Source organism: Salvia hispanica, chromosome 1 (assembly GCF_029641045.1).
Source record: "Salvia hispanica isolate PSC_SH4W2 chromosome 1, Shi_PSC_v1, whole genome shotgun sequence".
NCBI lineage: Eukaryota > Viridiplantae > Streptophyta > Magnoliopsida > Lamiales > Lamiaceae > Salvia > Salvia hispanica.
The window spans coordinates 4,179,961-4,206,327 of record NC_142692.1 but is presented as its reverse complement, the minus strand read 5'-3'; the positions used below and the strand labels follow the sequence as shown (position 1 = coordinate 4,206,327).

Below are 26,367 nucleotides of genomic sequence, written 5' to 3'. Positions count from 1 at the left end.
CAAAAATATCCCAAAATAAATTCATGGGCTCAATCATATCCATCTTCATATTTTTCTTTGTACCTCCACCAAAAAACAGTACACAAAAGTTGGTTTACAATGCTAGTACTATAATGCATAGTATTATTGAATTATTATTGTAGTTTGTAGGTCAGTTTCATTAATTATTACATATATAAGCTAATGTAGAATACAGTTCATAGGCTACTAGACAAAGTTGTCTAGCCAGTTGGTACCTTCATAAAATGCTAGTATTACTAATTTCATAATCCGAGTCATTTTTATTAATTCCAGAATTTGTAAGTTTTATTTCAAAGAATAAAAATATCCCCAAAAGATATTAACAAAAGTATTTCATTGGTCATTTGCCACGACATCTTATTCCAAATATTCATATCAATCACAAAAAAAAAAATTACAGTAGTACAAAATTAGGGACTACATATACAATTCGAAAATACTAAAAAAGACAATGAAAATAAAAAAATTACTTTTCCTCTAGACTTACTGAAATAGTAGCCAAACAATACTATGCATCTTTCATCTATGAACAAATTCCACAACCTCTTATTTATTTGAATTATGCATCACATTTCTTGAAACATCACCACAACAATCAAGATCAAAATCTTGTACAATTGAATGAATGATCATAAGAAGGATTAATGATGATGGTGTCATGAGGCTGCAGCCCTCTTGAGCCATGATCATTAGAAGGGTGGTTCTGAAATTTGTTCCCCATGAATCTTGCTTGTCTCGCACTCTTTCGTCTCGAATTCGACGTCGAACGAGGGATGAAAACCCCGGTGCCTTTGCTCTCCCTCTTGCTACTTTGGTGTTGATGATCATAGCTAAAAAATGATGCACCTTGTGTTGCTGGATTTTTTGCTTGAGTACTCAAAGCCTTAAAAAAAATCAAGAATTTGAATTTAGTAATTTTCAAGTTTGAACTTGATTTTGTTAGTTAGTTAATTTCAGATTGAATACCTGAAGATTTAGGGGTGGAGAGTGTGAGAGGGAGAGAAGATCATCATCATCATCCATGATGAGGAGAGAGATTTGCTTGCTCAAGTCTTTGAAGAAGACATCATCCTCCAACTCAAGAGTTGCTTCCATGTCTGAGTTAGTATGTGTTGTGTGTGTTTTTTTTTTCACTTTATTTTCTTGAAATCTGAGAAATTTTTTTCTTTCCTTTTCTCCAGTTGAATCAGATGCTGAATTGATTTAAATAGGGAGAGAAATTGGAAAAAGGCAAATGGATGATGGGATCCTAGTAGAGGGTTTATGAGATGGGGCATGTGAATTGGTGGGGTCTCACAACACTATATCTATATTTATATCTCTATAGGTAGGCAAATTAACAATTTTACCCTACCAGTATAAAAATACTCCATCAATTATTTTCTTAGACGTTAATTTCGACCATCAGATCACCGATGGGCTCGACCCCGACTTCCGAGACCTTTGACTTCAGACATTAACCATTTTACCAATAGGCCAACGATATAAGTATATCGTATACTATTAGTACTGTATGTGTGATGTGATATTATCCAGTTGTGGGATAGATAAAGCCCCACAAACCAGATTATCTGATCCAGATATAGACTTGAATGTGATGAGGGCCATATATACTTGGTTATGATTGTACAAGCACTTTTTCCTCTCATCCACTTCTTACATTTCACATGTTATTCTTTGGGAACAATTTAAATATTTTAAGTTGCATCACACTAGTAAGTCATAAACAATTGTTTTATACTTCATTTCCTTATCTGACTTCAAAGCAAATCTAGATATGCATTGATTCAAAATGGACACTAGAAAAATCAATCGCAACCCCACACTTCAAAAGAAAAGAAATGGAATCATCTCTTTTGACAACTGAGATGATGATTGTATATATGTATCTAACTTTTTGCTAGAATTAGTCCACATTCTTGATTTCTGATGATTGTAATTCCATCATACTCACCAAACCAAAGATTAGGAAATGAGCAATTAACATCTACCCACTTAGATCTTCATAATTGACTAATGATGCATCTTAGGCCATATGCTAATTTATGACCCCCCTTGTCCAGCTAAGATTGCGTACAAACGAAGTACGAGTATCAATCCAGATCAAAATCGACGGATTTGATTCCGATAGATGGAAAAGGAGGGCTAGGGGCGAAAGTTTCTAGTCCGAAAAATAGCCAAATAAAACTCCTCTATTTACAAATAGTGTGTAGCATGTCATTCCTCTATATAAAAATAAAACTAACTCATCATTTCCATATATAATACTATGAAGATAACCCAGTGGTCCAGTGCCACACTGGTTCGGTCCAAAATATATATAAAGACAATTCTTTTATACAGAAGAACTGTGTATATCAGATATAACAACAAAATTCCAGTTGCAATAAATTCTAGCCACAAAGACCACAGCTAATTACCAGACCAACTTAGTGACTTTCATCTCCAGAGTTGGTATGATGTGTGGAAATTGTGGCCATAACTTATGTTGGTCACAAACTTACACAAAAGGACCATCACAGGCTCACAGCACAGCTAGGTACTACAAGATCAAAAGAAGGGAGCCAGAATACGTGCTCGTATAAGAAATCGAAGCAAAATCTCAATTTTCATTGATGTATCAGTTGATGAAGTAAGTTCACGGTATAAGAAAAATGAGAGGATGCTAAGCAATCAGCATCCTGCTTTTCATGAATTCTTCATATATTGACTACAAATTATGAGATCGAAAAGGGGCATCTATGCTACTACTATGCAACTGGATGAACAATTTCGATACCTCTTGAGATGGAATGCCTGAAAGTGGAATGTGAGGTTATGCCCCACCGGCCATATCAATATCTGCAACCCCGTCAACCCCCTTGAATGCAATGCGTAACTTCCTCATACAAGACTGCTTCTTGTCACCCTTGCCTGCCATGCCATTAACATTAACAATATCCCTCGATACTCCATTCATTAGATCAAATAAAGGAATATCCAGGTTAGGTCGAGTCTCCTTTTCTAATTCAGGAGGTGCCTGCATGTATAACTTTTCCCCCCTGTATGAGACGCTCACTCTAGTCAGGAGTAGACGAGGGTGATCTTCCAGTTGATTGATGAACTGTTGCAGGATAAGATTAAAAAATCAGTATGCGACAGCAGTTAAAATTACTGATGCAAAAGCAATCCAGGTTATAAGAATAAGTGTTGAAGTACCTTTTTTAAAGTAACAGACTTCTCCAACTCGATTAGAACACCGGGACCACAAACAAGGCAATCTGCGTCCTTCTCAAACTCTGTAACTTTAATATGAAGACCTTCCACTCCATTATACCTGTGAACAAAATTGCGGTAATATTAGTAAAGATAGAAGGAATTAGAAATATCTGCAAGACCATTTGCACGTAAACAAAATCCAGAAGTCAGAGATATACGTTAAATAATTAGACAGTGACTTGCTGCATCCAGAAACAATTTTCAAGGTCTCCAAAGCACAAGCAGCTGAGATAATAGCATTCGTGGAAGCTATAGCGGGGATAATATTTTTGACCACACCCTGTAAAGAAAGCAAAGTGTTATCTCATTAACAATATGGTCATAAGCATCTAATGTAAACTATTTGCACAAACATGGATATTCATATTACAGTTGATGGGTTGATGATGCAACCTTTCACTAAACAACTCGAAAGCTATTGCTAGCTAAAAAGATGCACCAAGCTACACAAAAATACATAGCTATATGAAAACAGCTCAAAGGTAAAAACCGAAAGTTTCTCACCTGAGTCAAAGAATATGTAACTCCAGGAATTCCAAAAAGTTCAGCTCTCTGGACAGCCTTTTGAGAAACAGATGAATCGAAAACAGGAGCAATAAGAAAACAGTAATTCCAATTTGTTCAATTGAAAGATTGATTCCTATTGTTAAGTACCTCCGAATAAACCCATTGCATGTCTTCAGGATTATCTGGATCAAAGCTTTTGCGACCATGGACCTGATAAAATATTATCCAGATGAAAAACGTAATGCAAAGGCACCACCAAGCAAGAAAATATAGACAAATACTTATTAAGATATATGCTAACCTCATTCCATTTAATCAAATGGGCATATTCAATACAATGAGCAGCATTCCTTGGAGTTTCTGCCAAAGTACATAGAGGGAATTTCACTTGCGGAGGAAATAGCCAAATGGTACACTCAAAACATGGGGTTGTTCCTGGAATTATAATCCTGGCATGGCCCTTGAATCCTTCAGTTCCACCATCCACCATAGGTTTGACAGTTTCTTCTCGAGGATTATCATCAGAATCATACTCTAGATAAAGAGAAAGAACACAAACTTAAGTACATCAGAATTTCAAATAGACAACAGGATTCTCTGATCATATTCAATGCCAGAAGAATACACAAAATTATGTTTTTCAATGCGCATCTGTATTTCAGGGTTAAAAGATTGGCTTATATTGAATGGGAACTAATATATAGCAAATTAAGTTCAGCATATCAATTTGTATGTGTGATATTTAGTACTTCTGAATAAGATTCAACGAAATAGCAAATCTCAAACAACCGACTGTAAAATACAATTTGTAAAGGATGGTCTGGCAGTGAAACAGATAAGGTAGATACATATAAGTAGGTACAGGTATGAGATGAAATGAATAAAATAGCCTCCTCCAACTAAGGAAATGAAGAGAAAACTTTGGGTCAACTTATTCCAGGTCCTTAATATTGCATGGAAAACTAACCTAGAAAGCCACAAGCTACTTCATTTATGTAGCTCCGAGCCTCAATAGAATCGAGCCCAAGGACAATTATGCTGAAATCACTATAAAAGTCCAATGGTTTGTCTTCGATGCGGCAGAAATGTGGTGTAATATTTACACCATTAACTCTCTCCATAACTCGTTTAGCAGCTACTTCAGCCTTTGGCTTTCCTACATCTTCAAGTCTACACAGAGGATACATGCAGGACAACTTTTCAGCATGAAAAAAAATAGATAGAAACAATTGTGAATAGAAGATATTGTGAACGGAGACGATGGAAAATTAGCAAAAATATATAACAAATTTTTTTACTTTGCGTCATATAAACAATAAAAATGAGCCCTTTAGATCATGTCAACTGACAGTTGATACCCAATCTGGAGCTCAAAATCCAGATAAACCTCACTATGTCTGTGAAGATCTTTATAACTAGCATATCACTATAGCTCGAGCAACTGAAATCAGCTAGAGGTTAGTGACTGGGAAGAGCAAAGACCAACCAACCCTTCAGCTTGTAACATCTGTTTTCCAAGAGATTCAGCTAGTGCATGCATTACAAGGTAACCATAACAATCTACTAAAAGTTGAGTCCTTTCTATCTGCCAACAGATTATTCAATCTCAGCTGCAAAATGAACTAAACAGGAACAGGCACTCAATGTCACATAACCAGTTCTAACAACCTAAAGCTAGTTAAGATTACCTCACCTGAAGAGCAAACAAAATACTCCAAATCATAGGGGAAAAAACCCTCACTTTGATTTCCAAATCATAGTAAAACAGTATTTGTATGCATTGAAAGAATTTAAATGTCAAAACTAGCATTTATAAATCAAAGAGAAAGTCTATATTATGTAAAAGTTTTGCATTCACATTGAGTTACAAGAGTTTGGGTAATAATTAAAAAAGCAAAGGATACACGATGCAGTGATTAAATCCTAGTGTTAAGTTTCAAATCCATGATGAGGAGTTCGGCTTCGTCACCTCATTTGTAGCAATAAAAAAACCAAAAATCAGAGAAAACACATATTCCACACTAGGCACTACGTGGTATTTACTCAGTATATGAAACTCTGTTAATTCAAAGGATGAAAACATGTTGGCAAAACTTTTCACTATATTTATCTGCTGAGCAAAGCACCTATACGGCTATACATACATAAGAGTCCTAACTGAACTAGGAAAGCAGATAGATTACCTATACAATTCTAACAATTACAAAGAAACTAACGAATTAAATCATCAAGGGAGGTAATTATCAAGATTTTACTGTCGCGCTTGATCAATACAAGCACAAAACTGTTCCAATAAACAAGAAGCATCAAACACACCTGAAGAGGAACTGACGATTAAGGTTGGTGACCTCAATCCGGTCCATATCGATTACATCAAGATTCCGAAAGCCGGTTAGAGCCAAGTCCTTGAGCAATTCGCAGCCCAGCCCACCTGCCCCCACCACCAACACCTTCACATACTCTTTTATATCCTCTCTCAGCTGCAACAATCGGAAATTTCATCATCAGCGATACTTCAAAAGGTTGAAAAATAACGCACTCCGCCTGTTTGACGAAACTGCTAAACTAAGACAAAACAAAATTAAGAGAAATCTTCCAGTTCCTACGCCCAATTTTCCTCCTTTAACATGAAGATACGTGTCAACAGCCAAACAAGTATCGCAATGTGGCAAGTTTCGCACAAGCAACACGAATATGAATATAATATATATACAGAGAGAGAAGGGTTTTACTTCTTGGCCGGGCTCGAAATTGGGGCCAACGAGGTGACCGGGGCGGAGGAGAAGCTTATCGAGGTCTCTTGATCTGCTGGGCTGAGGCACCGCCATTGTTGCAAAGCTTCCTTGATTATTTCTGCTCTTCGCGAAATTGAAAACAAAGTTCTTCAAATATAAAGTCCCTCTGCAGTGATTTCTTATACTCTGCGTGCAGTTATTATGTTTTTTTTACAGTATTTAAAATTTCTTCCAACCAAAGCGACTTTAGTTTTGGCAAATAGCTTCAATTTTACGCTGAAGCGTTACTAGTTCAGAATATTCAATTTCATCCAAATTTGACTTTATATAATTATGAAAAATGTGTATAATAAACGAGGGATCTATTCATATCAACGAGTGAAATTCTGTCAAAAATCAAAATAAATCTCATCTACTTAATCTTATAATGTAATCGTTAGATTAATGTCACGTCATCTAATGAAGTAGATTGTATTGTCTAATAATATAGATTGTGTAGTCTAATAATGTAGCTCGGCTAATAATGTAACGTTTTTAGTGTAATAATGTAACTCGGATATTATTATCCCAGTCATCCAATCTAAGGATTCAAGGCTAAGATTTACTTTGATTTTTTAATAAAATTTCACTTATTGACCATAGTGTGCCTCGATATAACAATTTTAGTCATCTATTATAAATGTATTGTATGGCAAATTGAATTGAAACTGTGATAATTGAAAGTGGACAAAATTTGAACATTCTATCAAAAAATTAGGTTTAATTTGCAGTGGGGAAAAACCATTTCACACTTTGTTATGTTTTCATTGCTATTTAGACATTTAAAATTAAAACAAAAAACTATAAATATTGATAGATAACTAATACTAATATCATAAATCTCATAACATGGCTTTCATATTTCAATAAATAATCATAGAATTTACCATCTACATACATTTACTTTTGCAATAAGAGGGGCCAAAAGCCCCCAAAATAAATAAAAATATTTAAAAGTAAGGAATAATTACTGTCTCCATCTTGCTAACTTACCAATAAACTTGAGATCTATAGTAATGAAATACTAATACTAATAAAAAACATGTACCTATGATTCTGCTATTCCTATGTCAGATGATCATGGCTTTGCCACTTCTTCTTTCACCCAAAACTGATCCCTCTTCTTGCACCATAGATAACTCTCTCTATATATACTACTACTATTTACACAAGCCATGCTTGATCATGCCTGTGCGTGAAAACGCGACACGTTCGATGCTTTAGCCACTTCGCGCTTCAAAAGGAGGGCGTACAGCAGCTCGTTCCACGTATCAGGCACCCCCGGCAGACACCAGTGGCTGCAGTCTTGCCTGTGAATTGGCGCGGGGCCACCCTTCGGTCCCAAGTAGTACAGAGAAGAGTGTCCATCTTTCCTCCTCGACGTCATGTGAGTCACATTAAGCACATCAACTTCTCTGAGCTCGGATGAATTCGCTATGACTTGGGAGAAAATGGTGTATTTAGTCCACGTGTGAGATGGCACGAGTGAAGCTCCAAGCTCCGGCAGCGTCTCCTGGTGGCAGTTTCCCCCGGTTCTCCAGTCACCGCCCCTGAAAAGAAACGTATGCTTACCATCTTCGTTGCGTTCATGGATAGTGTGAATAGAAACGCGTGTTTAATTAGGGCAGACCTGAAGTGGACAGGAGCGTATGAGCGGAAGAAGACTTGTGTCTTGGTGGTGTTCACTTCGCGATGAATCCATCTGGTGACGGTCTCCAAGGCCTTCTGGTACGCGCTGTCGACTTCCATATCCATCTTCACGTCCGGTCCTTCTTGGAAATAACAGCCACTGACCATCCACGTAAAAAGTTCAGTAACATAACTAAAATGGTGAACGAACAAATGCAAAGCAAGAGAGTTTATTTACCCTCTGATGGTCTTCTCATAGTTCCACCAGTGGCCGGTGTTGAAGATGAGGACGTCCGCGTCTCTCCATTTGGAAGACATCCAATCCATTTCCCCTAGTTTGAGCGTAGTCTTGACAACCGGTGGGGCTCTGGGAGGAGGCCGGCTTTGCAATACAAGAAACGGGGCTCTGTAGTACTCCACCGTGCAGTTGTAGTCTGCAAACTTGAAAACCAGGAAGCCCTTGTGTTTCGTGATGGGATTTCCATTTACTTCATACACTGCGGTCTTGTCAAGAACCACCGAAGACAGCATGCATAGCAGAGACTCCCACTGGTTTCTTCCAATCGAGTCTCCTGCAAACACAACTCGTTTGTTTCGCAGTTTCTCTAGCATCATCCTTGCATCAAATCTGTTTTACCATATGTAAGATTCAACTCTTCAAAGACCAAATTCATCAGAATCTAGTAAACAACATTGATTGAATGTGTAAATCAAATAGAGTTGAAAATGAAGGTGCTTGAAAGTCTCCTTTTCTACAAGTTTAGTGCATATATTTACCACAAAACACAACTGAATGACAACTTTGTCATAAGATGAAAAAGACCACTTGAAATTGGAAAAGATAGATGAAAAGGTCAAACCAGAAGAATAGGATGAAAAAGACCATTTGAATTGCAGATATAAAATGAAACTTCTCAAATAGGGAAAAGTATAAAAAAAGTTGCTAATGCTGATGCAAGAAGAATCTATGATAGATGCTATCTACATCCTCCAACACTCCAAAAATTGTAAACTTAGTAACAAAAGGAAAAGACATTTATTGCCATTTTCCAAATTCCCACCCATTCTAAACAAGTAAACAATATTCAAGAACATAGCAAAGGTAAACATGAACTTATTCGACAAATCTAGTCAATGAATCAAAGCACCACAAAAACACAATCAGATTGATTCAACATAATTCACATCCACTCAACTTGGAATCAAGACAACATAACATAATCCAATCCAATCCAATCAATTCTGAGAAATAACAAATGAAACCTGGGCAAATTGCAATCTTTAGGCTGCCACCTCCACTTCATGTAGAACAAATCCGGCCGTCCATTTTCCGAGCACCTGAATCCATCATCCAAGAATCTGCAATCCCTCGACTGATACAGCGGATACCTCTCATCCCACACCCAATCACCATCAAACACGTCGCACCCACCACCACCCTCGCTCAAAAAATCAATCTTTTTCCGACCCACAACGCCGCCGTCGTTTTTCAGCCACAGAAACCTCTCGTTCTGAGAAGCAAATCTCGCCCCTTTACTCACACTTCTGTAATCCAACAGAAAGAAGCAAAAAATAACCCCAACCGTCAACCCCAGAACCCCAACCGACGGCTCAAAAGGCCGAAAACGCTTCATCTTCTTGCAGAAGTCCACGAATTTCATGGCCTCCGAGGCTTCAGCAGATGGGGCGTTGCACATTTTGAATTTGTGAATAAAGATTCGATTTTTATTTTGTGGGTGGTTTTTTTTTCAAAGTGTTTAAATAAGGAGGGAAAGAGGAATCAGTGAAGAGTCTGATTCAAGCAAGACAGCAACAACAACAACTGAGCAATCATAGCAAGTTTGGTCTGAGAGTGTTCATGGACTGTGTGTGTGCGTGTGTGTTTACTTGATGGAGGAGTAATGGTGGGGAATTAAGTATTGTGATTAGTTGAAAATGTGGGAGTAAGGGGGAGAGGGGTGTCTGGAAAGCAAGGTAGCAAGAATGGAAGATTTTAGAGAGAGAGTGGTGAAGGTAATGATGGCGAAAGTGGGGAAGGTGGCGAGGAGAGTGGATTTCAAATTTTAATTACAGTTATTAGCCATTATTGATATTGGAAGAAAACAGTAACCCCCAAATAAAAATATGATAGTAAAAGTTTAATTTAATTGAACTGAGGGGAAATATAGAGTCTCAAACTGCGGTTTCAATGGAATCAAAATTTGCGGTTTAAGATTTCCAACGCCACATTAGTACTTATGTTATTTTATTGAGATATCTAATCTATAATCTAATCTAATCTAGTAAAAACAAACTTATTCTGTTAGGTTAATAAACTTTGATAACAAATCAACGCTGATTAATACTAGTAGTAGTAGTACATATTAAAAATAAATAAATAAATTATAAATTTTCAAGAAATGTGAAAAATGATTATAAATACTAAACTAATTATTACTTTTAAATTTAAACTAAAATTAATCAAGATATGAAGTTGATAAAAAAAGACTAAATCTTATTATTGTATTTTACCACCGCTGGCATGTTGCATTAAAATTTTTATTTACTTTATTATATCTAATAAATCACAATCAAATAATAATAAATTAAGCTTCAAAATTTATGTGCACTAGGGTTTTGTATACTATCGTGGTGTTCGGTTTTATGAATAAATGGTATCAAGATATAATCTAGGATTGATTTGTGAGATTATTTTAGTCACATGAAATTAACTATGGCTAATTATCTCATCATTATCCATCTAGGATTGATTTGTGAGATTATTTTAGTCACGTGGAGTTAGCTATGATTAATTATCTCATGATTATTCATTTAGGATTGAGTAATTGAGTTGTGAGATTAAATCTTATAAATCAAACAGATAATATATTTAATCTCGGGATATAATCTTGTCAACCAAATAGTACTACTACTTTTTAGAATATTACTATTACTACCACTATTGTTATTGAAAGCATTTTTGGAGAATAAGAAAAGTACATCTTCGATAGAGGTTAATATGATTATTTCTTTTTTCTGAGAAAAAGAACAAGAAAATAGTTGAAATAGTGAGAAAGTTTGTGAGATAACTATAAATCTTGGTCACGTAGTCACTAGGAACAATGTCTCGGGATGGAATTTTGTGCCTGCAATTCACAATAACTAAATCTTTCTCGTTTCATTTTTCAATATTTAAATAGAAAACAATAGTACTATACGAGTATGTTTCAATGTTATTGAAGAACGTAACTAAATTAAATTAAATTAAATTAAATTAATATCAATTCAATAATGACAAGCAATAAAGATACGATCTCAAAGTAACGTTTCCTACTCGACTATTGAAATTATCAGAGTTTTGACCTCCATCTATAGGAGTAGTTGTATTCATTAATGTTAATGGATCGGCCTACATAGAATTATTATGCTGTACTTATATTATATGAACATAATCTCTGAATATAATTCTAGTTTACTACATGTTTATATTTATTTATTTAGTTTGATTCTAATTAATAATAATATAAATATTATTCAATCGGTGTAAGTCTATGGTGGGATCACTGGCTGCACTACGAACAACAATATTTGCAATTCTAGCTCCATAAAAATGCAATCTTGCCCTTCAATGGAAGTTGATACTGTCTCCATCTTGAAATCAATCACTCCATCTCTGCAATCGTCCAAGCATAAAGGCCAAGCTGGTGATAATTTTCTTCCTATTTTACTTCAACTGATACACTCATTCCCTTTTCTTGTTTGAGATTATATCTTTGATTTCGTTTGCTTCAGTCCTTTGTTTGTAAGAGGTGCTTAATAAACCCTAATTAGGGATTGGTGAATCCTAATAGGCTGATTGTACACTAGTTTTTGCCTTTTTGTCTATATGTGCGCTGGTATATGGATTCATATTAGTCTTTGCTTTTGTTGTCTATAGATTGTGAGGGAGAAATAGTTCATTATTGCCAAAAAAATGTAACTTTGGGTGTTAGGACTACTTGCATATAAGCTTTTTTTGTAATTTCTAGATTGAGATTTAGATTTCTATGCTCTTGTTGATATAATTGACATTGACTGTTTTGGAAAATATGAGAGCTAGTGTAGTTCACTTGATTCCTTTAGGGGTTAAAGCCTAAAGGAATGTTAAAATGGTCAGTTTAGTATCAGGATCTTAGCAGGCATAACTGTTTGGTTATTTTGAACGATTGTAATCGGAGCCAGATGAAAATTTCTATTCAGGTGTAGGCAGTTTGCTGCAATGCATTTTACAAAAATGCAGAGACATGGATATTTATTAGTGGCAAAGAAGGTGGAATGTCTGGTTAATATCGAGCTACGCCTCCGGAAATATCATAAAAAGGAACTTTGTACAAGTATTAAGGAGGAACATAGTGAATATAACTACTTGTCTACTCTGGATTTCAGAAAACTCAACTATGGTCATCAGCTATCTTGTATCTAAATATGCTTTCTGAATGCTGGTGTTTGTACCAGGGAAGATCGCAGTTATAGGAGGTTGCCGTGAATACACTGGTGCACCGTACTTTTCTGCCATTTCAGCTTTAAAAATCGTTAGTTTTCCTCTGTTTTTATTAATCTCCATTTTCTTCTTCTATTTCCTCTTCCCCTTCCGATTAAGCTTCTTTAGTCTGAATCAAGAACATGTACATTTTTGCAGGGTGCTGATTTGTCGCACGTGTTCTGCACAAAAGATGCTGCCCCTGTTATTAAAGGGTACAGTCCCGAGTTAATTGTGCACCCTATACTAGAAGAGTCATACAGTGTTAGGTGAAGATTACTCTTAAAATTCTTGCTTTATTGCTTATTAACAACCTATATTTTCAATACATATCACCCTGATTGCTTGTAGCATTCCGAAATGATTTTCAGGGATGAAGATAAAAAATCAATATCAGACAAAGTCATTGAAGAGGTTGATAAGTGGATGGAGAGATTCGATTGTCTAGTTATCGGTCCAGGACTTGGAAGGGACCCTTTTCTCCTGGTAAAAGACCAAAGAATATTATTCTATGCATAAGTTTGTTTGCAGGGTTGGTTTTTGGTTTAACATATAGTTTTGAATTTGTGAATTGACGACGGAAGTATTGATATGTGGTAGTGAATAACGAAATTCTGGCTTTTAAAACCATCGCATACCCATATAATCCAAGATAAAACTCATGTAACAATGGTTGTTGGTGAAAATGCTACAATCCTATTATTAGTGATGAGTTTCGTTGATTATGTGTTATGTCACCCATGTAAGGTTATAAGCACATTTGCATTTATACAAGTATCTTTATCGGATAATGAGGTATTTTGTGTCGTATGTATTCCTCTTTTCTTCTCTTGCGGTGTTGGCTGCTAACTGATATTCTTTTCCTGACCTACCAAAAAAATATAAAATCATTTGTAAATACTTTTTTGTGTCCAGGACTGTGTAAGCAATATAATGAAGCGCGCGAGACAATCCAATGTTCCAATGGTTATTGATGGGGTGAGGTGTACAAGTACAACATAAAAATTACTCTTTCTGACACACATTTGAATTCTTATATTCTCCTCTTTTTCGCAGGATGGGCTTTTTCTTGTTACAAATTCTCTTGATTTGATAAGCGGTTGTCCCCTGGCTGTCCTAACACCCAATGTCAATGAGTATAAGCGCCTCGTGCAAAAGGTTTTGCAATGTGAAGTAAATGATCAAGATGGAACCCAGCAACTACTTTCGCTTGCAAAAGGGTAAAATCTTTGTATATTTCACTGTTTACTACAGTTTACACTTCATTAAAAACTATTCATTTAAACTTGGGAAAATATTCTACTAACATATTAGCCATTTAAGAGAATCGTAAGAGTGTGGTCGCCTGCATTTGTGGTCTAGCCTTCTGAAATAATGATAATGTTCTGGCTCAGCGAGATTAATGGTGTTGTAACACCCTAATCACTGAAATAATCTTGTCGACCAGAATAGGAGGTGTGACCGTTTTGAGGAAGGGTGGATCTGATTTCATTAGCAATGGCGAAACAGGTAAATAATGTTTGCATATTCGATACCCATTGCACATTACTAGTGTGTGTGTTTTCGAGTGCATTAGTAAGGTTCAGTTCTTATGCTAATTTGTTATGAACTTTACAGTTCATGCAGTGAGCAGTTTCGGTTCTCCAAGGCGCTGTGGTGGCCAGGGTGATATACTATCCGGAAGGTAACACTTTCCTTTTGGACTCTGTTCGTTGTTTCAAAGCTTCGAGCCCTCACGTTTGATAAAATGCAACTTGTTATTCAAAATGAGCTGCATGTTTTCCACGAGTGAATATGTTTGTCTTGTTTATACATGAAGAACACAGCGTGCTTTTTAAGAGCCGTTCCCCATTTTCCTTTCAGCGTTGCTGTATTCGTGTCATGGGCGCGCCAAGCTGCTGCTAAAGCAGGCGAGCCAAGCATGAGTCCTACAGTGAAGGGGTGCATTGCAGGCTCTGTTTTGCTGAGAAAGGCTGCTTCACATGCGTTCGAGAGCAATAGAAGATCTACACTTACCACCGACATAATCGAACACTTGGGAAGAAGGTGGTGTTTTATACAGTAAACTGCATTTTCTCAACACTTGTCCAGATATGCTAATTTTCTTTTTCCTCAACCTCATTTTGTCCAGTTTGGAGGAGTTGTGCCCCGTGCTCGTGAGTTGATAAAATAGGTTGCACGGGACACTGGTTCGACTTCTAAGGCGCTTCCTCCTGCCCTAAACCCTAAAGTCTTTAATTTTGTGTGTATCTTTATTAACCACATTTATGTTTGTGCAAGCGGCATCCAACACTATCTCTAATTATACGTTTAACCAAATGTTGATCTTTAACCAATTATTATCATATAATTTTTTGGCTTTTAAACTTTCGAAATTTAGTTTGTATCTACATTTCATTATTTAACAGCTCGGGATTTTTGGTCCAATGAGCCATTGTAAAAATCTCGATAATACCTTTTAATGTAATATAAAATACTTCTACAATATAATTGTGCACCAGAGAATTGAAACAACACGGTTCAAATAAATACCTAAAAAACATAGGGAAACGAAGAAGATTTGAAATAAAGAGTTCTTGCAAGTAGTGTGCAAGTTAAACTAATCTAGTATGGTAATTGTCTAAGTATAAAGGTCCAAGTTCAAACTCATAGCGAAGCGGTCTTTAAATTTAAATTCATTTGCCTATCAAAAAAAATCTTTAAAAATCCGAGATGAAATAAGCAATCCTAGTCTCCTCTTTATAAATCCTGTGGCATCTATGCTAAATAGCGGTGATAACTAAAGTTGTATGCTTAAAAGGTGGAGGCAATAATGTTAAATTATAACGTACATAGCATAAAATTATAAATCACAAAGTTTAAAGTTGATAATCTGGATTTCAGTATGCATAACAAAAGTAAAATCTTCCAAAATAAAAAAAGTGCAATTCAATCTACGGTTGGTTGCATATTACACTAGGATAGATATTTCATATAGCTTGAGATCTTCATGTATTCCCCCCTTGAGATCTTCATGTGTATTCCCCCTTGTTACAACACAGGATCCCTTTGATAACTTCTGCAAATGCAATTTCATTAATATTGCTCACAATTAATCAAAACAAATGTATTATGTTGGCATATCATAAGAGAGAAAATCATCAAATACCCAAAATAACACATGCTTCTTTGGTTCATCCGGATGGACGGTGCATCCACCTCGATTAAATTCTAATCGGGGGGGCAATGAACCCTAATTGTATTCAGTTGAGGTGGACACACCATACATTTCGTAACGTTCAAATGCACACATGTTTTTTTTTTTCGAATAAGGGAAAGCAGTAAAATTCAGGGTGCCTAACCTGTGCTTAAGAATCCGAAGGCGGTGGTGGCTGCTGTGGCCACATCTGCTGAGCCATATATGGGCGCGACTGTTGACCATACATGCCTGGATCCACAGGCTTTCCCACGTACATCGCAGGAGCTCCAACAGGAGGAGTAGGTTGCTGTGGCATGTAATAGTATGGAAGCCCCTCAGAAGGAGCTCCGACCGGAAGGGGTCCTCGGGGCATTGAGGCAAGCACCTCATCTTTCAGATCCTCCCTGGGGACGATATCGACCAAGAAATCGAATATGTCCGTCCTTGTTATGGCAGCTGCTATGTCATTCTTCTGGAGCGTCCTCCTTTTGTTCTCTTCAGTGTGGTTCCACGCTCGTAAAGTCAGCTCGAGAATGAACATTTCACAGGCTCGTGCAAAGATAACGGGTGCTTCTGCTGAGATCATCCTAACGTCTTCGTCTGCTTTCATTATCTTCTTGATCCTGGCTAACGGCAGGCTATGGTTCTTAAAATCTGTCGCCTGATCGATTTCTTCATACTGGGTGGCCCAGAAGTTCTGGAGTTGTTGTTGCAGTTGCTGCTGTTGCTGCTGCTGTATGTGCTGATATGCAAGCTGGTGTTGCGCCATCTGAGCCGGAGATGCAGAGAGACCGGCAGCTCGGGGAGATTGAGATGAAGCAGCAGGAGAAGAGGCTCCCGTCATTTGGTTAGCTTGATACGGATTCACAGGATACGGCATCTGAGCAGAGCTTCCCATACCTTGAGCCTGACCATTTCCTTGCTGGTCCATGACTTACGAGCTCTTTCAGAAAAGTTTAGGCTTTTGACTGACTGAGTAAGAGATAACGAAAACAGGAACAACATCAAAATCCAGAGGACAAAATGACACGAAGGAGTCAACAAAAATCACAGACAGTGTCTTATGATATGTGCATAGTTTAATTAGAGACATTTTCTACAAATTTAATGAGCCTTAACTGATATAGTAACGGTGAATCCATGTGGAAAGTTTGTTCTATAAGAAGAAAAGAGGGGGAGAAAAGGAAAGAAAATAATCACATGATACATAAGTATTAAACCCAAATATTGCTACTTGTATAGAAAAAGGATCATTGATATTAAGTATGAACTTGGATGTTAAATTAAACAAAATGAACAATCCAACTCACAAAATGAACTTGATGAATCCACGGTTATGTCACGTGACTTACGACACCAGTTATCAATCTACTCAAAAGTTTATAGCAACTAAGAGCGGAGGAATAAAGGGAAGTTTCCTTAGCAGCTCTATCACGTACACTAACACAGCCACGTATCACTTGCTAACTAACGGACCTATGATCAACGAATGACAGCTTGCCACGCACAATAACAGCCAGAAATAAAAAGAGAATAAAAGAATCATTATAAATCCAAATGTACCGCCAATCTTTTGATACACAAATATCATCACCAGTTCAACAAAACACATGGCTGATTCATCAATCTACAGTTTGAATTGTCAAATGTTACCTAAGACTGCAGGACCCTTACATTATAACTTTGCTTAGGGGGCTTCAAACAAGAAAGAATAACAGAGTGTTATAATGTTATCGCACTTTTAGTTTAATAATGGTTCGTTGTGTTTTTCATCAACAACGTCAGCAGTTCGGTTACTCTGCATATATTCATTTTGTCGCTTTCCAACAAGCCTAACTTAGCGGAACCAATAAATAGCAAGCTACGCAAAACAGCCAAATCATAAAGAATACCACGTCAACCCCGAAAGGGATTCTACTCTCTGATTCACAGTCAATCTAGGGTTTGAGTCATAAAATGCTAACTGAATGTTTTCATGTTATACCTTTGCTTACATGACTCAAAATTAAGTCCCTCAAGAAATCCCACGAAAGTCATAGGCTAAATTTTATACACCATGAATACATATAACAAGTGTTTTTTTTATCATATGTTCTCCAACACGAATAAGATCAAACTTCATAAATTAATCATATCATGGATTCATGGCATATGTATTATATCCCAAACCTAAAACTAGTATAAAAAAATAAAAAAATACAGCAACTGAAACCTACTTCCACCTTTGCCATCTTCTACCTTCAAATTACTAAAAAATGTCTGAAATTGCTCCTTAACCTTTCATCCACCGATTTAAACCATGAATCTACCAAATCATACACAAGCTCATACAAAATTCATCTCCTACCAATCACGAACCATACATAACAGGCAAACAATTAGCCAGTAGCAACACATATACCTCAAAGAAACACTTAAAAAGTAAAATAAAACAGTAAAAGCGATACCAAAAAACCTTACGAGTTGAGGCACAGATTGAATTTTGAAGCAAAAACAAGCGAGCAAAATAGCAAAGCGAATTTAACAAATGAAATCACACAACCGCATACCTTTGAGATGCAGTTGAAAGTTGAAAGGGGAGAAGGAATCTGAGTAGAAGGTGAAAGCAACAAAACTAGGTTAATTGGGGGAAAATTAATTTTATGTAGAGTCCTTACAAATTTCGTCACCGATCAATTCAGTGATTAATTATGATGGCATGTGTACAGTCACACACATATATATACGTACATATGCGATGTATGTATATATGTGTGTAGGTGTAACTGAGACTAGCTTCGGAAGTTTGGTTGGCCAAACTCCATAATTTTGCTCTACCCAAACTGACCCTACCCAACTCTTCTTTTTACCTTTTAGTTTTCCTAATAATAATAGTAATACCTGTAAAATGATTTTGATAGGAGTAGTAAATAGTAGTAACACATATTTATTAGTCCTCCGTCTCATAGAAATAAGTCATTTCACGAATTTTAATATAAAATTGGTAAAGTGAGAGAGAAGGTAAAGAAGTAGTTTAAACTGTGTTGTGGTTGGTGGGACGTATAAATCATAAAGTAAAAGAAAATTAGAAAAATGTTGTCGTAAATCCATATGGACTATTTTTATGTGATAGATGAAAAATGAAATATAACATATTTCTATGGCACGGATAAAGTATAAATTAGTAAAATATTAATGGACACGTTAAAATTTAAAAAAATAAAATTATTTTTTATAGACAGAGGTAATATGTTAATCGAGTTTTGCACTTTTCATATGAAAAACTATCAATAATTATTTTACATTTAACCTTGATAACTCCAAACCTAATATTACTAGTACTATATTAAATAAAAGAAAAGCTTCTTACCAAGTAAGATATGTTCACTGTCATAACTCTATGTTCCCTTCCTTTTTTAAAAATAAGAAATTTTTAAAATGACACGAATTTTAATACAAAATTAATAAAGTAGGAAGTTTTCTTCCTTTCTTAAAAATAAGGAACTTTTAAAACTACACGAATTTTAATATAAAATTAGTAAAGTAAGAGGGTTAGAAAGAAAAAAAAAGTGTCTCAGTGGATAAAAGGGTCTCATCTCTTATAGAGAAAGAACTTTCCTAAAATAAAGTGTTTTTATTTTTAGACAAGAATGGAATAATAGTGCTATTGTTTACTCCCTCCGTCCGCCATTAGGAGTCTCATTTATGGGTGGCCCAAGTTTTAAAAAATGTTAAGAAAAGTGGGTGGAAAAAAATTAGTGGAATAGAGGTCTCACTTGTATATACTCCGTCCCACTTAAAATGCAACATTTGAGAATCGGCACGAGATTTTATGTAATGTTGTTTTGTGAGTTAATGAGGAGAGAGTAAAGTAAGAGAGATGAAAAAGTAGAGATAGAGTTGTTTCCATTTAAGGAAACGTTTCATTTTTAATGGGACAACCATAAAAGGAAAATGTTGCATTTTTAACGGGACGATGGAGTATTAGTTTTAAATGAAATGTGAGTGGAATGAGTTAGTGGAAGGTGAGACCCTATTACCATTTATGGTAAAAATGAACTGAGACTCCTATTCGCAGAAAGAGTGAGTAGCTCGTATTGGTAAAAGGGCCTATTTTCATCAATCAAGTAACTAATAATGCACGGTTTGGTAATAATGAATACTTATATGTTATAATAATACACAGATCGGCATTTCAAATTAAAACCAAATTATTGGACGAGCAAAGTGTTTATTTCATTATCTCAAATGTTTTCCACATGCATCACTCACCCAAAATAGGCTAAAGTCGATTCAACATCTCTTAAAAACTCACACATACCCAATAAAAATCACAGTATGCCAATTACTTTACTATTTTAAGGAGAAAGTCAGTTCACAACGTAACAACTTAACAACAAATCAATTTTAAATATGCTTGTCCAAAAAACATTGGTTTAGTCGAGTAAATATGTGTTTTTGCACGTTCGATCAAAAATCATCGTACAAATCCAGTCTCCAAACATTATTGTTTTATGCACTAGTCTTTTATTTTCTGCATTCTATTTCCTTTGATTATATGCTTTTGATTTTTTAAAATACTTTGTACCCATTAAAAAATTTATACTATTGATATATTATACTTATTAAATTACTAAAAGATAGAGATAGTCACTTCTATTTTCGGGAGAGAAAGCAAAAAAATCTAGAAGATAATATTAAGGATAATGAATTATGTTTTTCTCATTTGGAATATTTGTATGTTTAGATCGAATTATACGTTTAGTTATTAATTATATTCTTTTTAATTTATAAATTCTCTGCCGGTATGCTGAGATACAAATAATCAGAAACATATAACTATAACCCGGATAAATAAAATTTGGCCCAAAGCATAAAACTAATTATTTCTCGAATCGCAAAAATAAACTAAATTTGGCCTGCTTAGCCCATTGAGCCCAATTAGATCACCATAAATGAACAACAACGTGGATAGAAGTTATACAAATGACCCAATAAGAATTCTACAAAATAAATAAATAAATAAATAAATATCACTAGGCAGTGTTATGGTATAAAATAGTACTTCCTCCTTTCTATATTAATTGAGTTATATTATTATTTTCAATTTCTCCATTCCATCTCTCTTACTTTATCGACCATTCACTTAACACACTATTCTTAATTTTTGTGTGAAAAGAAAACACTTCGGTTGACAAAAAAAGTAGGGAGAGTAATAAAGTTGGTGTACAGGCTTCTCTAAATAATAATCCTATTATATTCAGGAATTTTGTTGACCACAAGACTTCATATAAATGCAACAAAATATTCTTGAATTTCACGTTTTAATAAAGTAATAACCAAACAATGACATAAAAATTAAACGTCCATTCCTAAATTTATATTGAAATTGATCCATGTGGAGTTCTGAAACTAGATTAGAAAGATATGTTATAAAACACACAGAAACCCACAGAAACGAGATTATAAAAAGAAAGCAAATTTCATAATATGCTACAAACAAATAATTAAATTAATAGAAACCCACCACACTAATTGTCCCATGCCCCATCTTATCAATAGAACATTATCAACTCTACAAAGTACAAAGGGAATGATATTGTTTCCCATTGAAGTTGATATATTGTAGCCCATAACTCACATTATGGATAGCAAAAATATAATTGTTTATTGATGCTATGCAATTAATCTTGCAATCATGTCAATGATGATATCATATAAGTTCAGTTTTGATTACTAGATGAATTGCCACTCACAAACCATATTACTATTAAACAACTAAGACAGGACTGTACAAAATACACAAAGGATTGGACACAGCACTGTGAAAGAAAAAAACAAGACCTAGAAATAACACCAACTTTTGTTTGGAAATACCATGTAAAAGCTAAATTGCCCCTACTTTCTTGACACCAAACTCTTCCATTTATTTACACTGCTCTCTCTCTCTCTCTTTCAGTCTCTCCCTTTCATCACTTAACATGCCCACTACTTCCATCTCAAGTGCCAACTCATAGAGTTCAAAGCCTTGTCTATTTTGTGGCTGCAACAATGCTTGGCCCTTCCACCTGAAATATCACATCACCACACACACAATAAGATGTGGCTGCTACAGCTTACTTTAAATTGATTTTCATAGCTCAAATTTCAACAAATCACAATTATTCGGATCTCAGCCAATAGATTCTCTTGCATATATCAAAAGGAGTTGTCTTAATAATTGGGGGGTAGGGGGAGAGATAGATCACTAGATCACATACCATGAATTTAGCTCCCCAGATCTCTTCCTCCTGAGCAGGGACAGCTGTTATCTTATTTTTCGGATTCTCGTAGCTTCTAAGCTCACCAATTGCTGTGGAGAAGAAGCACCCTGACATATGGAGCAACGAAGTGAGTCACGGTTAAATACGAGCATGAGTTTATTCATCGGATATTGAATACCACATGCTAGAAGTGGATGATGTAGTAGTATCTTTTTACCTTGTGGGAAAGAAGCAAGTGACTTCCCACAAGCACCCTTGAGCAAGTCGGCATCATCAGCAAATGCAACATATCCATCAGCAGTGATTCCCCAGTAGAGAGGAACCTTAGCATTTGGGTCCTGTCACAATACCCACCAACTCAAAGTTATATAGCCAATAGATCGATAAGACTAATGATCCAGTTAGGTAAATGTAAGTTCAGTCACGGTCACTCACCGTGGCCACAAATAAAGTCGAAGTGGACTTGTCAAACACTATGAAAGCAAAGTTCCCTTCAAGATGTCCAACAACATGATTTGGAGGATAAGGTGCCCTGTCACGAAGCGTCTTGTATGCCTCGATCATCAAAAGAACCTCATTTGCAGATTTTGCAAGCCCGTATTGCTGCTTCAGGCTCCCCAAGTTGTCCAGTGCTCCTTCAAACAAGCAGAATATTTCATCCTTCACTGCAAAAGATCTGCAAGTTTTCATCTAAAATCAGGCTCACTCAAGTATCACACAATCAATCAATAAACTAAGCATAAATTACTACTGATAAACATAGGTGATAAACAAGGATTAGACATTAGAGCCATTTTTTTCTCACAATTATAGACACTCTAGAAGTCAACAGTGGATCTACCTAACACAGAAAATAGACATGGGCCATCAAACATTAAGGGGTAATTTAAAATTTTCATTTATATCCCAACCACCTATCTGTCAATATTTATCGTGAAGCTTTGCATCACTCCATAGCAGTCAGAAAAATAGACCAAACTAAACCTTATTTCTCATCTATAAAGTCAGATATGGATGAATTAAACTCTTCATCTCACTTAACATAATAACACATAAGTTGCACAAGGAGTTCTAATCTGTTAGAAATTTCTGGAATTAAAAAAAAAGTCAACTAATCTTATCTTTGCTTTATGGATCTACTTTTCCTATGGCTATTGGTGCACATCATCTAGTCTTGGCTAGAATTCATTCGGCATCATCTTCGTATTCTGTTAGGCATATTACACACCTCGATACAATAAATTATACAGTAAATTTCAGTAACACCTATGACCTACTCCATTTAAAAAAATATAACCAGGATTATTAATTTTCTAATCAGCTCCTTTAAACGTCTGATGACTACGATCGTGATCAACAAGGCTACAAAAAGTGGCGAGCGAAAATTCACAAAATTCTTTCCATCTCCTTCTCCACTTCTCCTCCATCAGCTCAGTTGAATCATAAGTATTTGATAAATCTATAAATAAACGGTTAACAAAATTGCAAAACAACGAAATATTTAACAATATCATATACTCCAAATAACTTGCACAATCCAAATTAAACCATAGCTAATCAATCAATAATATCATAATAATGCAGCCAATAAACAAACTCGAACCTCCATATAAAAAATCGTAACGTGCTGTTAATAACCATAATCTCTGCATAATACTTAAATCTATGATGCAATCAAATCAAATCAAACAGATGATCACTGATTGAGTACCTCGGCAGCAGAGCAGACTGATTGCGGTGAGAGTACGCCAGCTGGACATCATCGCCAACCTTAACGGAAATCGCCGAAGAATTGGCGTCGAGGAATCGCGCCAGCAGCTTGTCCGCCGTCACTTTAGGCGACGGCGTCCGGCTGCCTGCTGCCACCAGCTCGTCCGGCGGCGACATGATCGAGCTGCTGAATATTCCCAACATTTTCTCTCTCCTCTCTCTAGAAATGGATATACACACAGAATACGGATGTATGCTTCAATTACAGTGATGCAAAATGAAATGGAGAGGAAATATAGCGAGGGACAATTTGGATTTATAGAGAGAAATGTGAGGGTGTTTTCGTAAAATCATCACTGAATCCTTTATTTTATTTTTTAGAATAATTTGGAGAATTAGACAACTTGAATCTTACCTCCCCCGGTTAATGCCGTCTTACACTTTACTCCCTACTTTTACTGAAAATTACGTAAGATAGGGATAAAGTTAGTTACAACTTACAAATAAATGATGAAAAAAGAAAAATCACCATGGAATCTTAATTTCATTTGGCATGAATTTTAATAAAAACCATTGAATGTATAATGAGTCGAATGAGAATGTAATTGAAAATATTAGTAGTAGAATGCATATTTCATTTTTATATAATATTTTATTTGTTTTTGAGAAAATGTTACATTTGATTGAGGATATGAGATTTCAAGATATGCATTCTACTAAAATTATGTTTCAGTAATAGTATTAAAAAAGAGAGATAATAGAGTTGAATGTATTAATAAAAAGAAAAATACAGCTAAATTAATAATGAAGAGATAACAATGTAGTTGAGAATGTATTAAATTGGTGATATAGTACTTTTTTGAAAATAGAAATATGACAATTTATAGTTGACAAAACAAAAAAAAGTGTAAAATCTGCTTGGACTAGAGATAATAGTTATGTGGTAGTACGTTAATGAAATGAGTTATTAAAAAATGATATGATTTGTTTGTACAAAAAGTTTAGTAAAATCAAAAATGTCACTTTTTAAACAAGAGCTAAAAAAACAAGAGCTAATTCATTCAATTGAATATTTCAATCATGTTTAATAAGTGCTTCCTTCGTCCGCGAATAGGAGTCCCGTTTTTCCATTTTAGTCCGTCCATGAATAAAAGTCCCGGTTCATTTTTACCATAAATGGTAATAGGGTTCCACCTTTCACTAACTCATTCTATTCACATTTTATTTAAAATTAATATATACAAGTGAGACTCATATTCCACTAACTTTTTTCCACTCACTTTTCTTAATATTTCTTAAAACTCGTGTCTTTCATGAATGGGACTCCTAATGGCAGACGGAGAGAGTATATTTTTTTTATAACTAATACTTGCTAAATAGTTATTTTTTTATGATTGTATTTTAAAAAAAGCTATTTCACTCAATTTAATATTACAATCATGCTTAATGTGCATAGTATGCCTAATAACACTTGCTAAATAGCTCTCATTTTATAATATTTTTCAAAATATATAATTTATGTTATTTATTATAAAGAGTTATGGATTAGAAAAGAGTTAATAACCTAGTAGTGTATTTACAAAAATCATATCACTTTATACCATAAGGATTATCTTCTGGATCACTTCATCATCTCACCAATTACAATTTTGAACAAGTATTTTTCAAAAAGTTGATTGAGACGGCAAATTATAATTCAAAAGCCAAAATTCAAGGGTTATGAAGACATTTCCCTCAACTTTTAGTGGTACGAAAAGGAAGAAAAGAAGCAACTTTGGGGCAGAATTGATATTAGACGTAAGAAATGGAGCACCAGGAAATATCGGGACGAAGTGGGGTCCACAGAAGGAGGGTTGGCGATGATTCCCGTGGGGACATTTTGTAGGACCCAAGCAACGGAGGTTTTGGATTTTTGTGTGTTCAGTGACACGCACTATAGGTGAAAAAAGTCTAGGGGAGAGGTAATCGGGTGTAGCGTCGGGTGCATTCTAGATTCTACACGACGAGTCGACGACGCAGATTCCGCCACCTATCCTGATTTTCTCCTCGATTTTGCCTTGCCTTTATTTTTGTACTACTAGGAGTTTATTTATTGATGGTTTCGTGTAGTATTTACAGATGAAAAAAATAATTATAAAATTATAAATAATTATTAGTAATTTTTATTTGAAAACGGTTTGCATTTTAATTTATCATCCAGTTATGTAGTTATGGGCAGGTTGGACTGATAGATAGAGCCGGTCTCACATCAATGGATGGGTCCGGGCTAATTTACCATAACCATAAGCAATGCCATCCACAGTGATCGCTACAATAGCATTTCTTAATCCAGCTCTTTCTTCTGCAGTGGTTTCGGACTAGTGTCCGCCGCATCATTATAACTCATTTTTCATTTAAATTGTAATGTTACTGCTTTTTATTTTTATTTTCATTTACCAAAATAGATTATACTTAAACACAACAAATTTAAACAAAGACCTACAATAATTAATTTTAAAAAAACTACTCCCTCCGTTTCTTAATAGTTGAGGCGAAACTTTTCGGCACGAA

General features: G+C 35.4%; 6 protein-coding genes across 8 annotated transcripts; 1 reads left to right on the top strand and 5 right to left on the bottom strand.

The window, feature by feature from the left end:
• Positions 1-340: 340 nt before the first annotated feature.
• On the bottom strand, positions 341-1,262 carry LOC125223469 (uncharacterized). Its single transcript, XM_048126632.2, has 2 exons — positions 988-1,262; positions 341-904 (listed from the first exon to the last, which is right to left on the bottom strand). The coding sequence occupies exons 1-2, from the start codon at positions 1,114-1,116 to the stop codon at positions 623-625; spliced, it is 411 nt and encodes a 136-aa protein (XP_047982589.2). The 5' UTR covers positions 1,117-1,262; the 3' UTR covers positions 341-622.
• A 1,348-nt stretch (positions 1,263-2,610) lies between these two features.
• Positions 2,611-6,702, bottom strand: LOC125223467 (NEDD8-activating enzyme E1 catalytic subunit). The gene is made up of 9 exons (XM_048126630.2): positions 6,519-6,702; positions 6,103-6,266; positions 4,754-4,956; positions 4,088-4,320; positions 3,934-3,996; positions 3,784-3,840; positions 3,438-3,559; positions 3,220-3,337; positions 2,611-3,124 (listed from the first exon to the last, which is right to left on the bottom strand). Exons 1-9 carry the CDS (start codon positions 6,612-6,614, stop codon positions 2,837-2,839), a joined length of 1,344 nt encoding a protein of 447 aa, XP_047982587.2. The 5' UTR covers positions 6,615-6,702; the 3' UTR covers positions 2,611-2,836.
• Positions 6,703-7,417: 715 nt separating this feature from the next.
• On the bottom strand, positions 7,418-10,237 carry TBL11 (TRICHOME BIREFRINGENCE-LIKE 11). Its single transcript, XM_048121937.2, has 4 exons — positions 9,453-10,237; positions 8,428-8,817; positions 8,191-8,349; positions 7,418-8,110 (listed from the first exon to the last, which is right to left on the bottom strand). Exons 1-4 carry the CDS (start codon positions 9,884-9,886, stop codon positions 7,744-7,746), a joined length of 1,350 nt encoding a protein of 449 aa, XP_047977894.2. The 5' UTR covers positions 9,887-10,237; the 3' UTR covers positions 7,418-7,743.
• A 1,455-nt stretch (positions 10,238-11,692) lies between these two features.
• Positions 11,693-15,062, top strand: LOC125219541 (pfkB-like carbohydrate kinase family protein). 2 transcript variants are annotated; one of them, XM_089058150.1, is made up of 10 exons: positions 11,693-11,872; positions 12,663-12,739; positions 12,847-12,902; positions 13,059-13,173; positions 13,603-13,665; positions 13,744-13,907; positions 14,135-14,196; positions 14,305-14,371; positions 14,551-14,733; positions 14,819-15,062. In XM_089058150.1, exons 1-10 carry the CDS (start codon positions 11,779-11,781, stop codon positions 14,850-14,852), a joined length of 915 nt encoding a protein of 304 aa, XP_088914276.1. In that variant the 5' UTR covers positions 11,693-11,778; the 3' UTR covers positions 14,853-15,062. The 2 variants fall into 2 exon arrangements, with proteins under 2 accessions (XP_088914276.1, XP_047977508.2); XM_048121551.2 differs by having other exon boundaries at positions 11,699-11,872; positions 12,847-12,956.
• Positions 15,063-15,497: 435 nt separating this feature from the next.
• On the bottom strand, positions 15,498-18,608 carry LOC125223247 (nuclear transcription factor Y subunit C-3-like). Of its 2 annotated transcripts, none has more exons than XM_048126303.2 (3): positions 18,415-18,608; positions 16,029-16,837; positions 15,498-15,742 (listed from the first exon to the last, which is right to left on the bottom strand). In XM_048126303.2, exon 2 carries the CDS (start codon positions 16,794-16,796, stop codon positions 16,035-16,037), a length of 762 nt encoding a protein of 253 aa, XP_047982260.1. In that variant the 5' UTR covers positions 16,797-16,837; positions 18,415-18,608; the 3' UTR covers positions 15,498-15,742; positions 16,029-16,034. The 2 variants fall into 2 exon arrangements, with proteins under 2 accessions (XP_047982260.1, XP_047982259.1); XM_048126302.2 differs by having other exon boundaries at positions 15,498-15,745; positions 18,415-18,605.
• Positions 18,609-21,589: 2,981 nt separating this feature from the next.
• AILP1 (aluminum induced protein with YGL and LRDR motifs) lies at positions 21,590-24,107 on the bottom strand. Its single transcript, XM_048125422.2, has 5 exons — positions 23,819-24,107; positions 22,543-22,783; positions 22,325-22,445; positions 22,105-22,214; positions 21,590-21,912 (listed from the first exon to the last, which is right to left on the bottom strand). The coding sequence occupies exons 1-5, from the start codon at positions 24,019-24,021 to the stop codon at positions 21,877-21,879; spliced, it is 711 nt and encodes a 236-aa protein (XP_047981379.1). The 5' UTR covers positions 24,022-24,107; the 3' UTR covers positions 21,590-21,876.
• Between the last annotated feature and the right edge of the window lie 2,260 nt (positions 24,108-26,367).

Bases quoted from the DNA above. Each gene is read 5' to 3' on its own strand.
- TBL11 (XM_048121937.2), bottom strand. From the start codon at position 9,886: ATGTGCAACGCCCCATCTGCTGAAGCCTCGGAGGCCATGAAATTCGTG. The intron at 8,350-8,427 runs GTAAATAAACTC...GTGGATGGTCAG, and splicing joins TATGAGAAGACCATCAGAGG to TGGCTGTTATTTCCAAGAAG. The intron at 8,111-8,190 runs GTCTGCCCTAAT...GTTTCTTTTCAG, and splicing joins TACGCTCCTGTCCACTTCAG to GGGCGGTGACTGGAGAACCG.
- AILP1 (XM_048125422.2), bottom strand. From the start codon at position 24,021: ATGTTGGGAATATTCAGCAGCTCGATCATGTCGCCGCCGGACGAGCTG. The intron at 22,215-22,324 runs GTAAAAAGATAC...TCCATATGTCAG, and splicing joins ACTTGCTTCTTTCCCACAAG to GGTGCTTCTTCTCCACAGCA. The intron at 21,913-22,104 runs GTATGTGATCTA...GTGATATTTCAG, and splicing joins TCTGGGGAGCTAAATTCATG to GTGGAAGGGCCAAGCATTGT.
- LOC125219541 (XM_048121551.2), top strand. From the start codon at position 11,779: ATGCAATCTTGCCCTTCAATGGAAGTTGATACTGTCTCCATCTTGAAA. The intron at 12,957-13,058 runs GTGAAGATTACT...AATGATTTTCAG, and splicing joins GAAGAGTCATACAGTGTTAG to GGATGAAGATAAAAAATCAA. The intron at 13,908-14,134 runs GTAAAATCTTTG...CTTGTCGACCAG, and splicing joins CTACTTTCGCTTGCAAAAGG to AATAGGAGGTGTGACCGTTT.
- LOC125223247 (XM_048126303.2), bottom strand. From the start codon at position 16,796: ATGGACCAGCAAGGAAATGGTCAGGCTCAAGGTATGGGAAGCTCTGCT.
- LOC125223467 (XM_048126630.2), bottom strand. From the start codon at position 6,614: ATGGCGGTGCCTCAGCCCAGCAGATCAAGAGACCTCGATAAGCTTCTC. The intron at 4,321-4,753 runs GTTAGTTTTCCA...CTCTTTATCTAG, and splicing joins AGTAGCTTGTGGCTTTCTAG to AGTATGATTCTGATGATAAT. The intron at 3,997-4,087 runs GTTAGCATATAT...ATATTTTATCAG, and splicing joins ATTTGATTAAATGGAATGAG to GTCCATGGTCGCAAAAGCTT.
- LOC125223469 (XM_048126632.2), bottom strand. From the start codon at position 1,116: ATGGAAGCAACTCTTGAGTTGGAGGATGATGTCTTCTTCAAAGACTTG. The intron at 905-987 runs GTATTCAATCTG...ATTTTTTTTAAG, and splicing joins CTCCACCCCTAAATCTTCAG to GCTTTGAGTACTCAAGCAAA.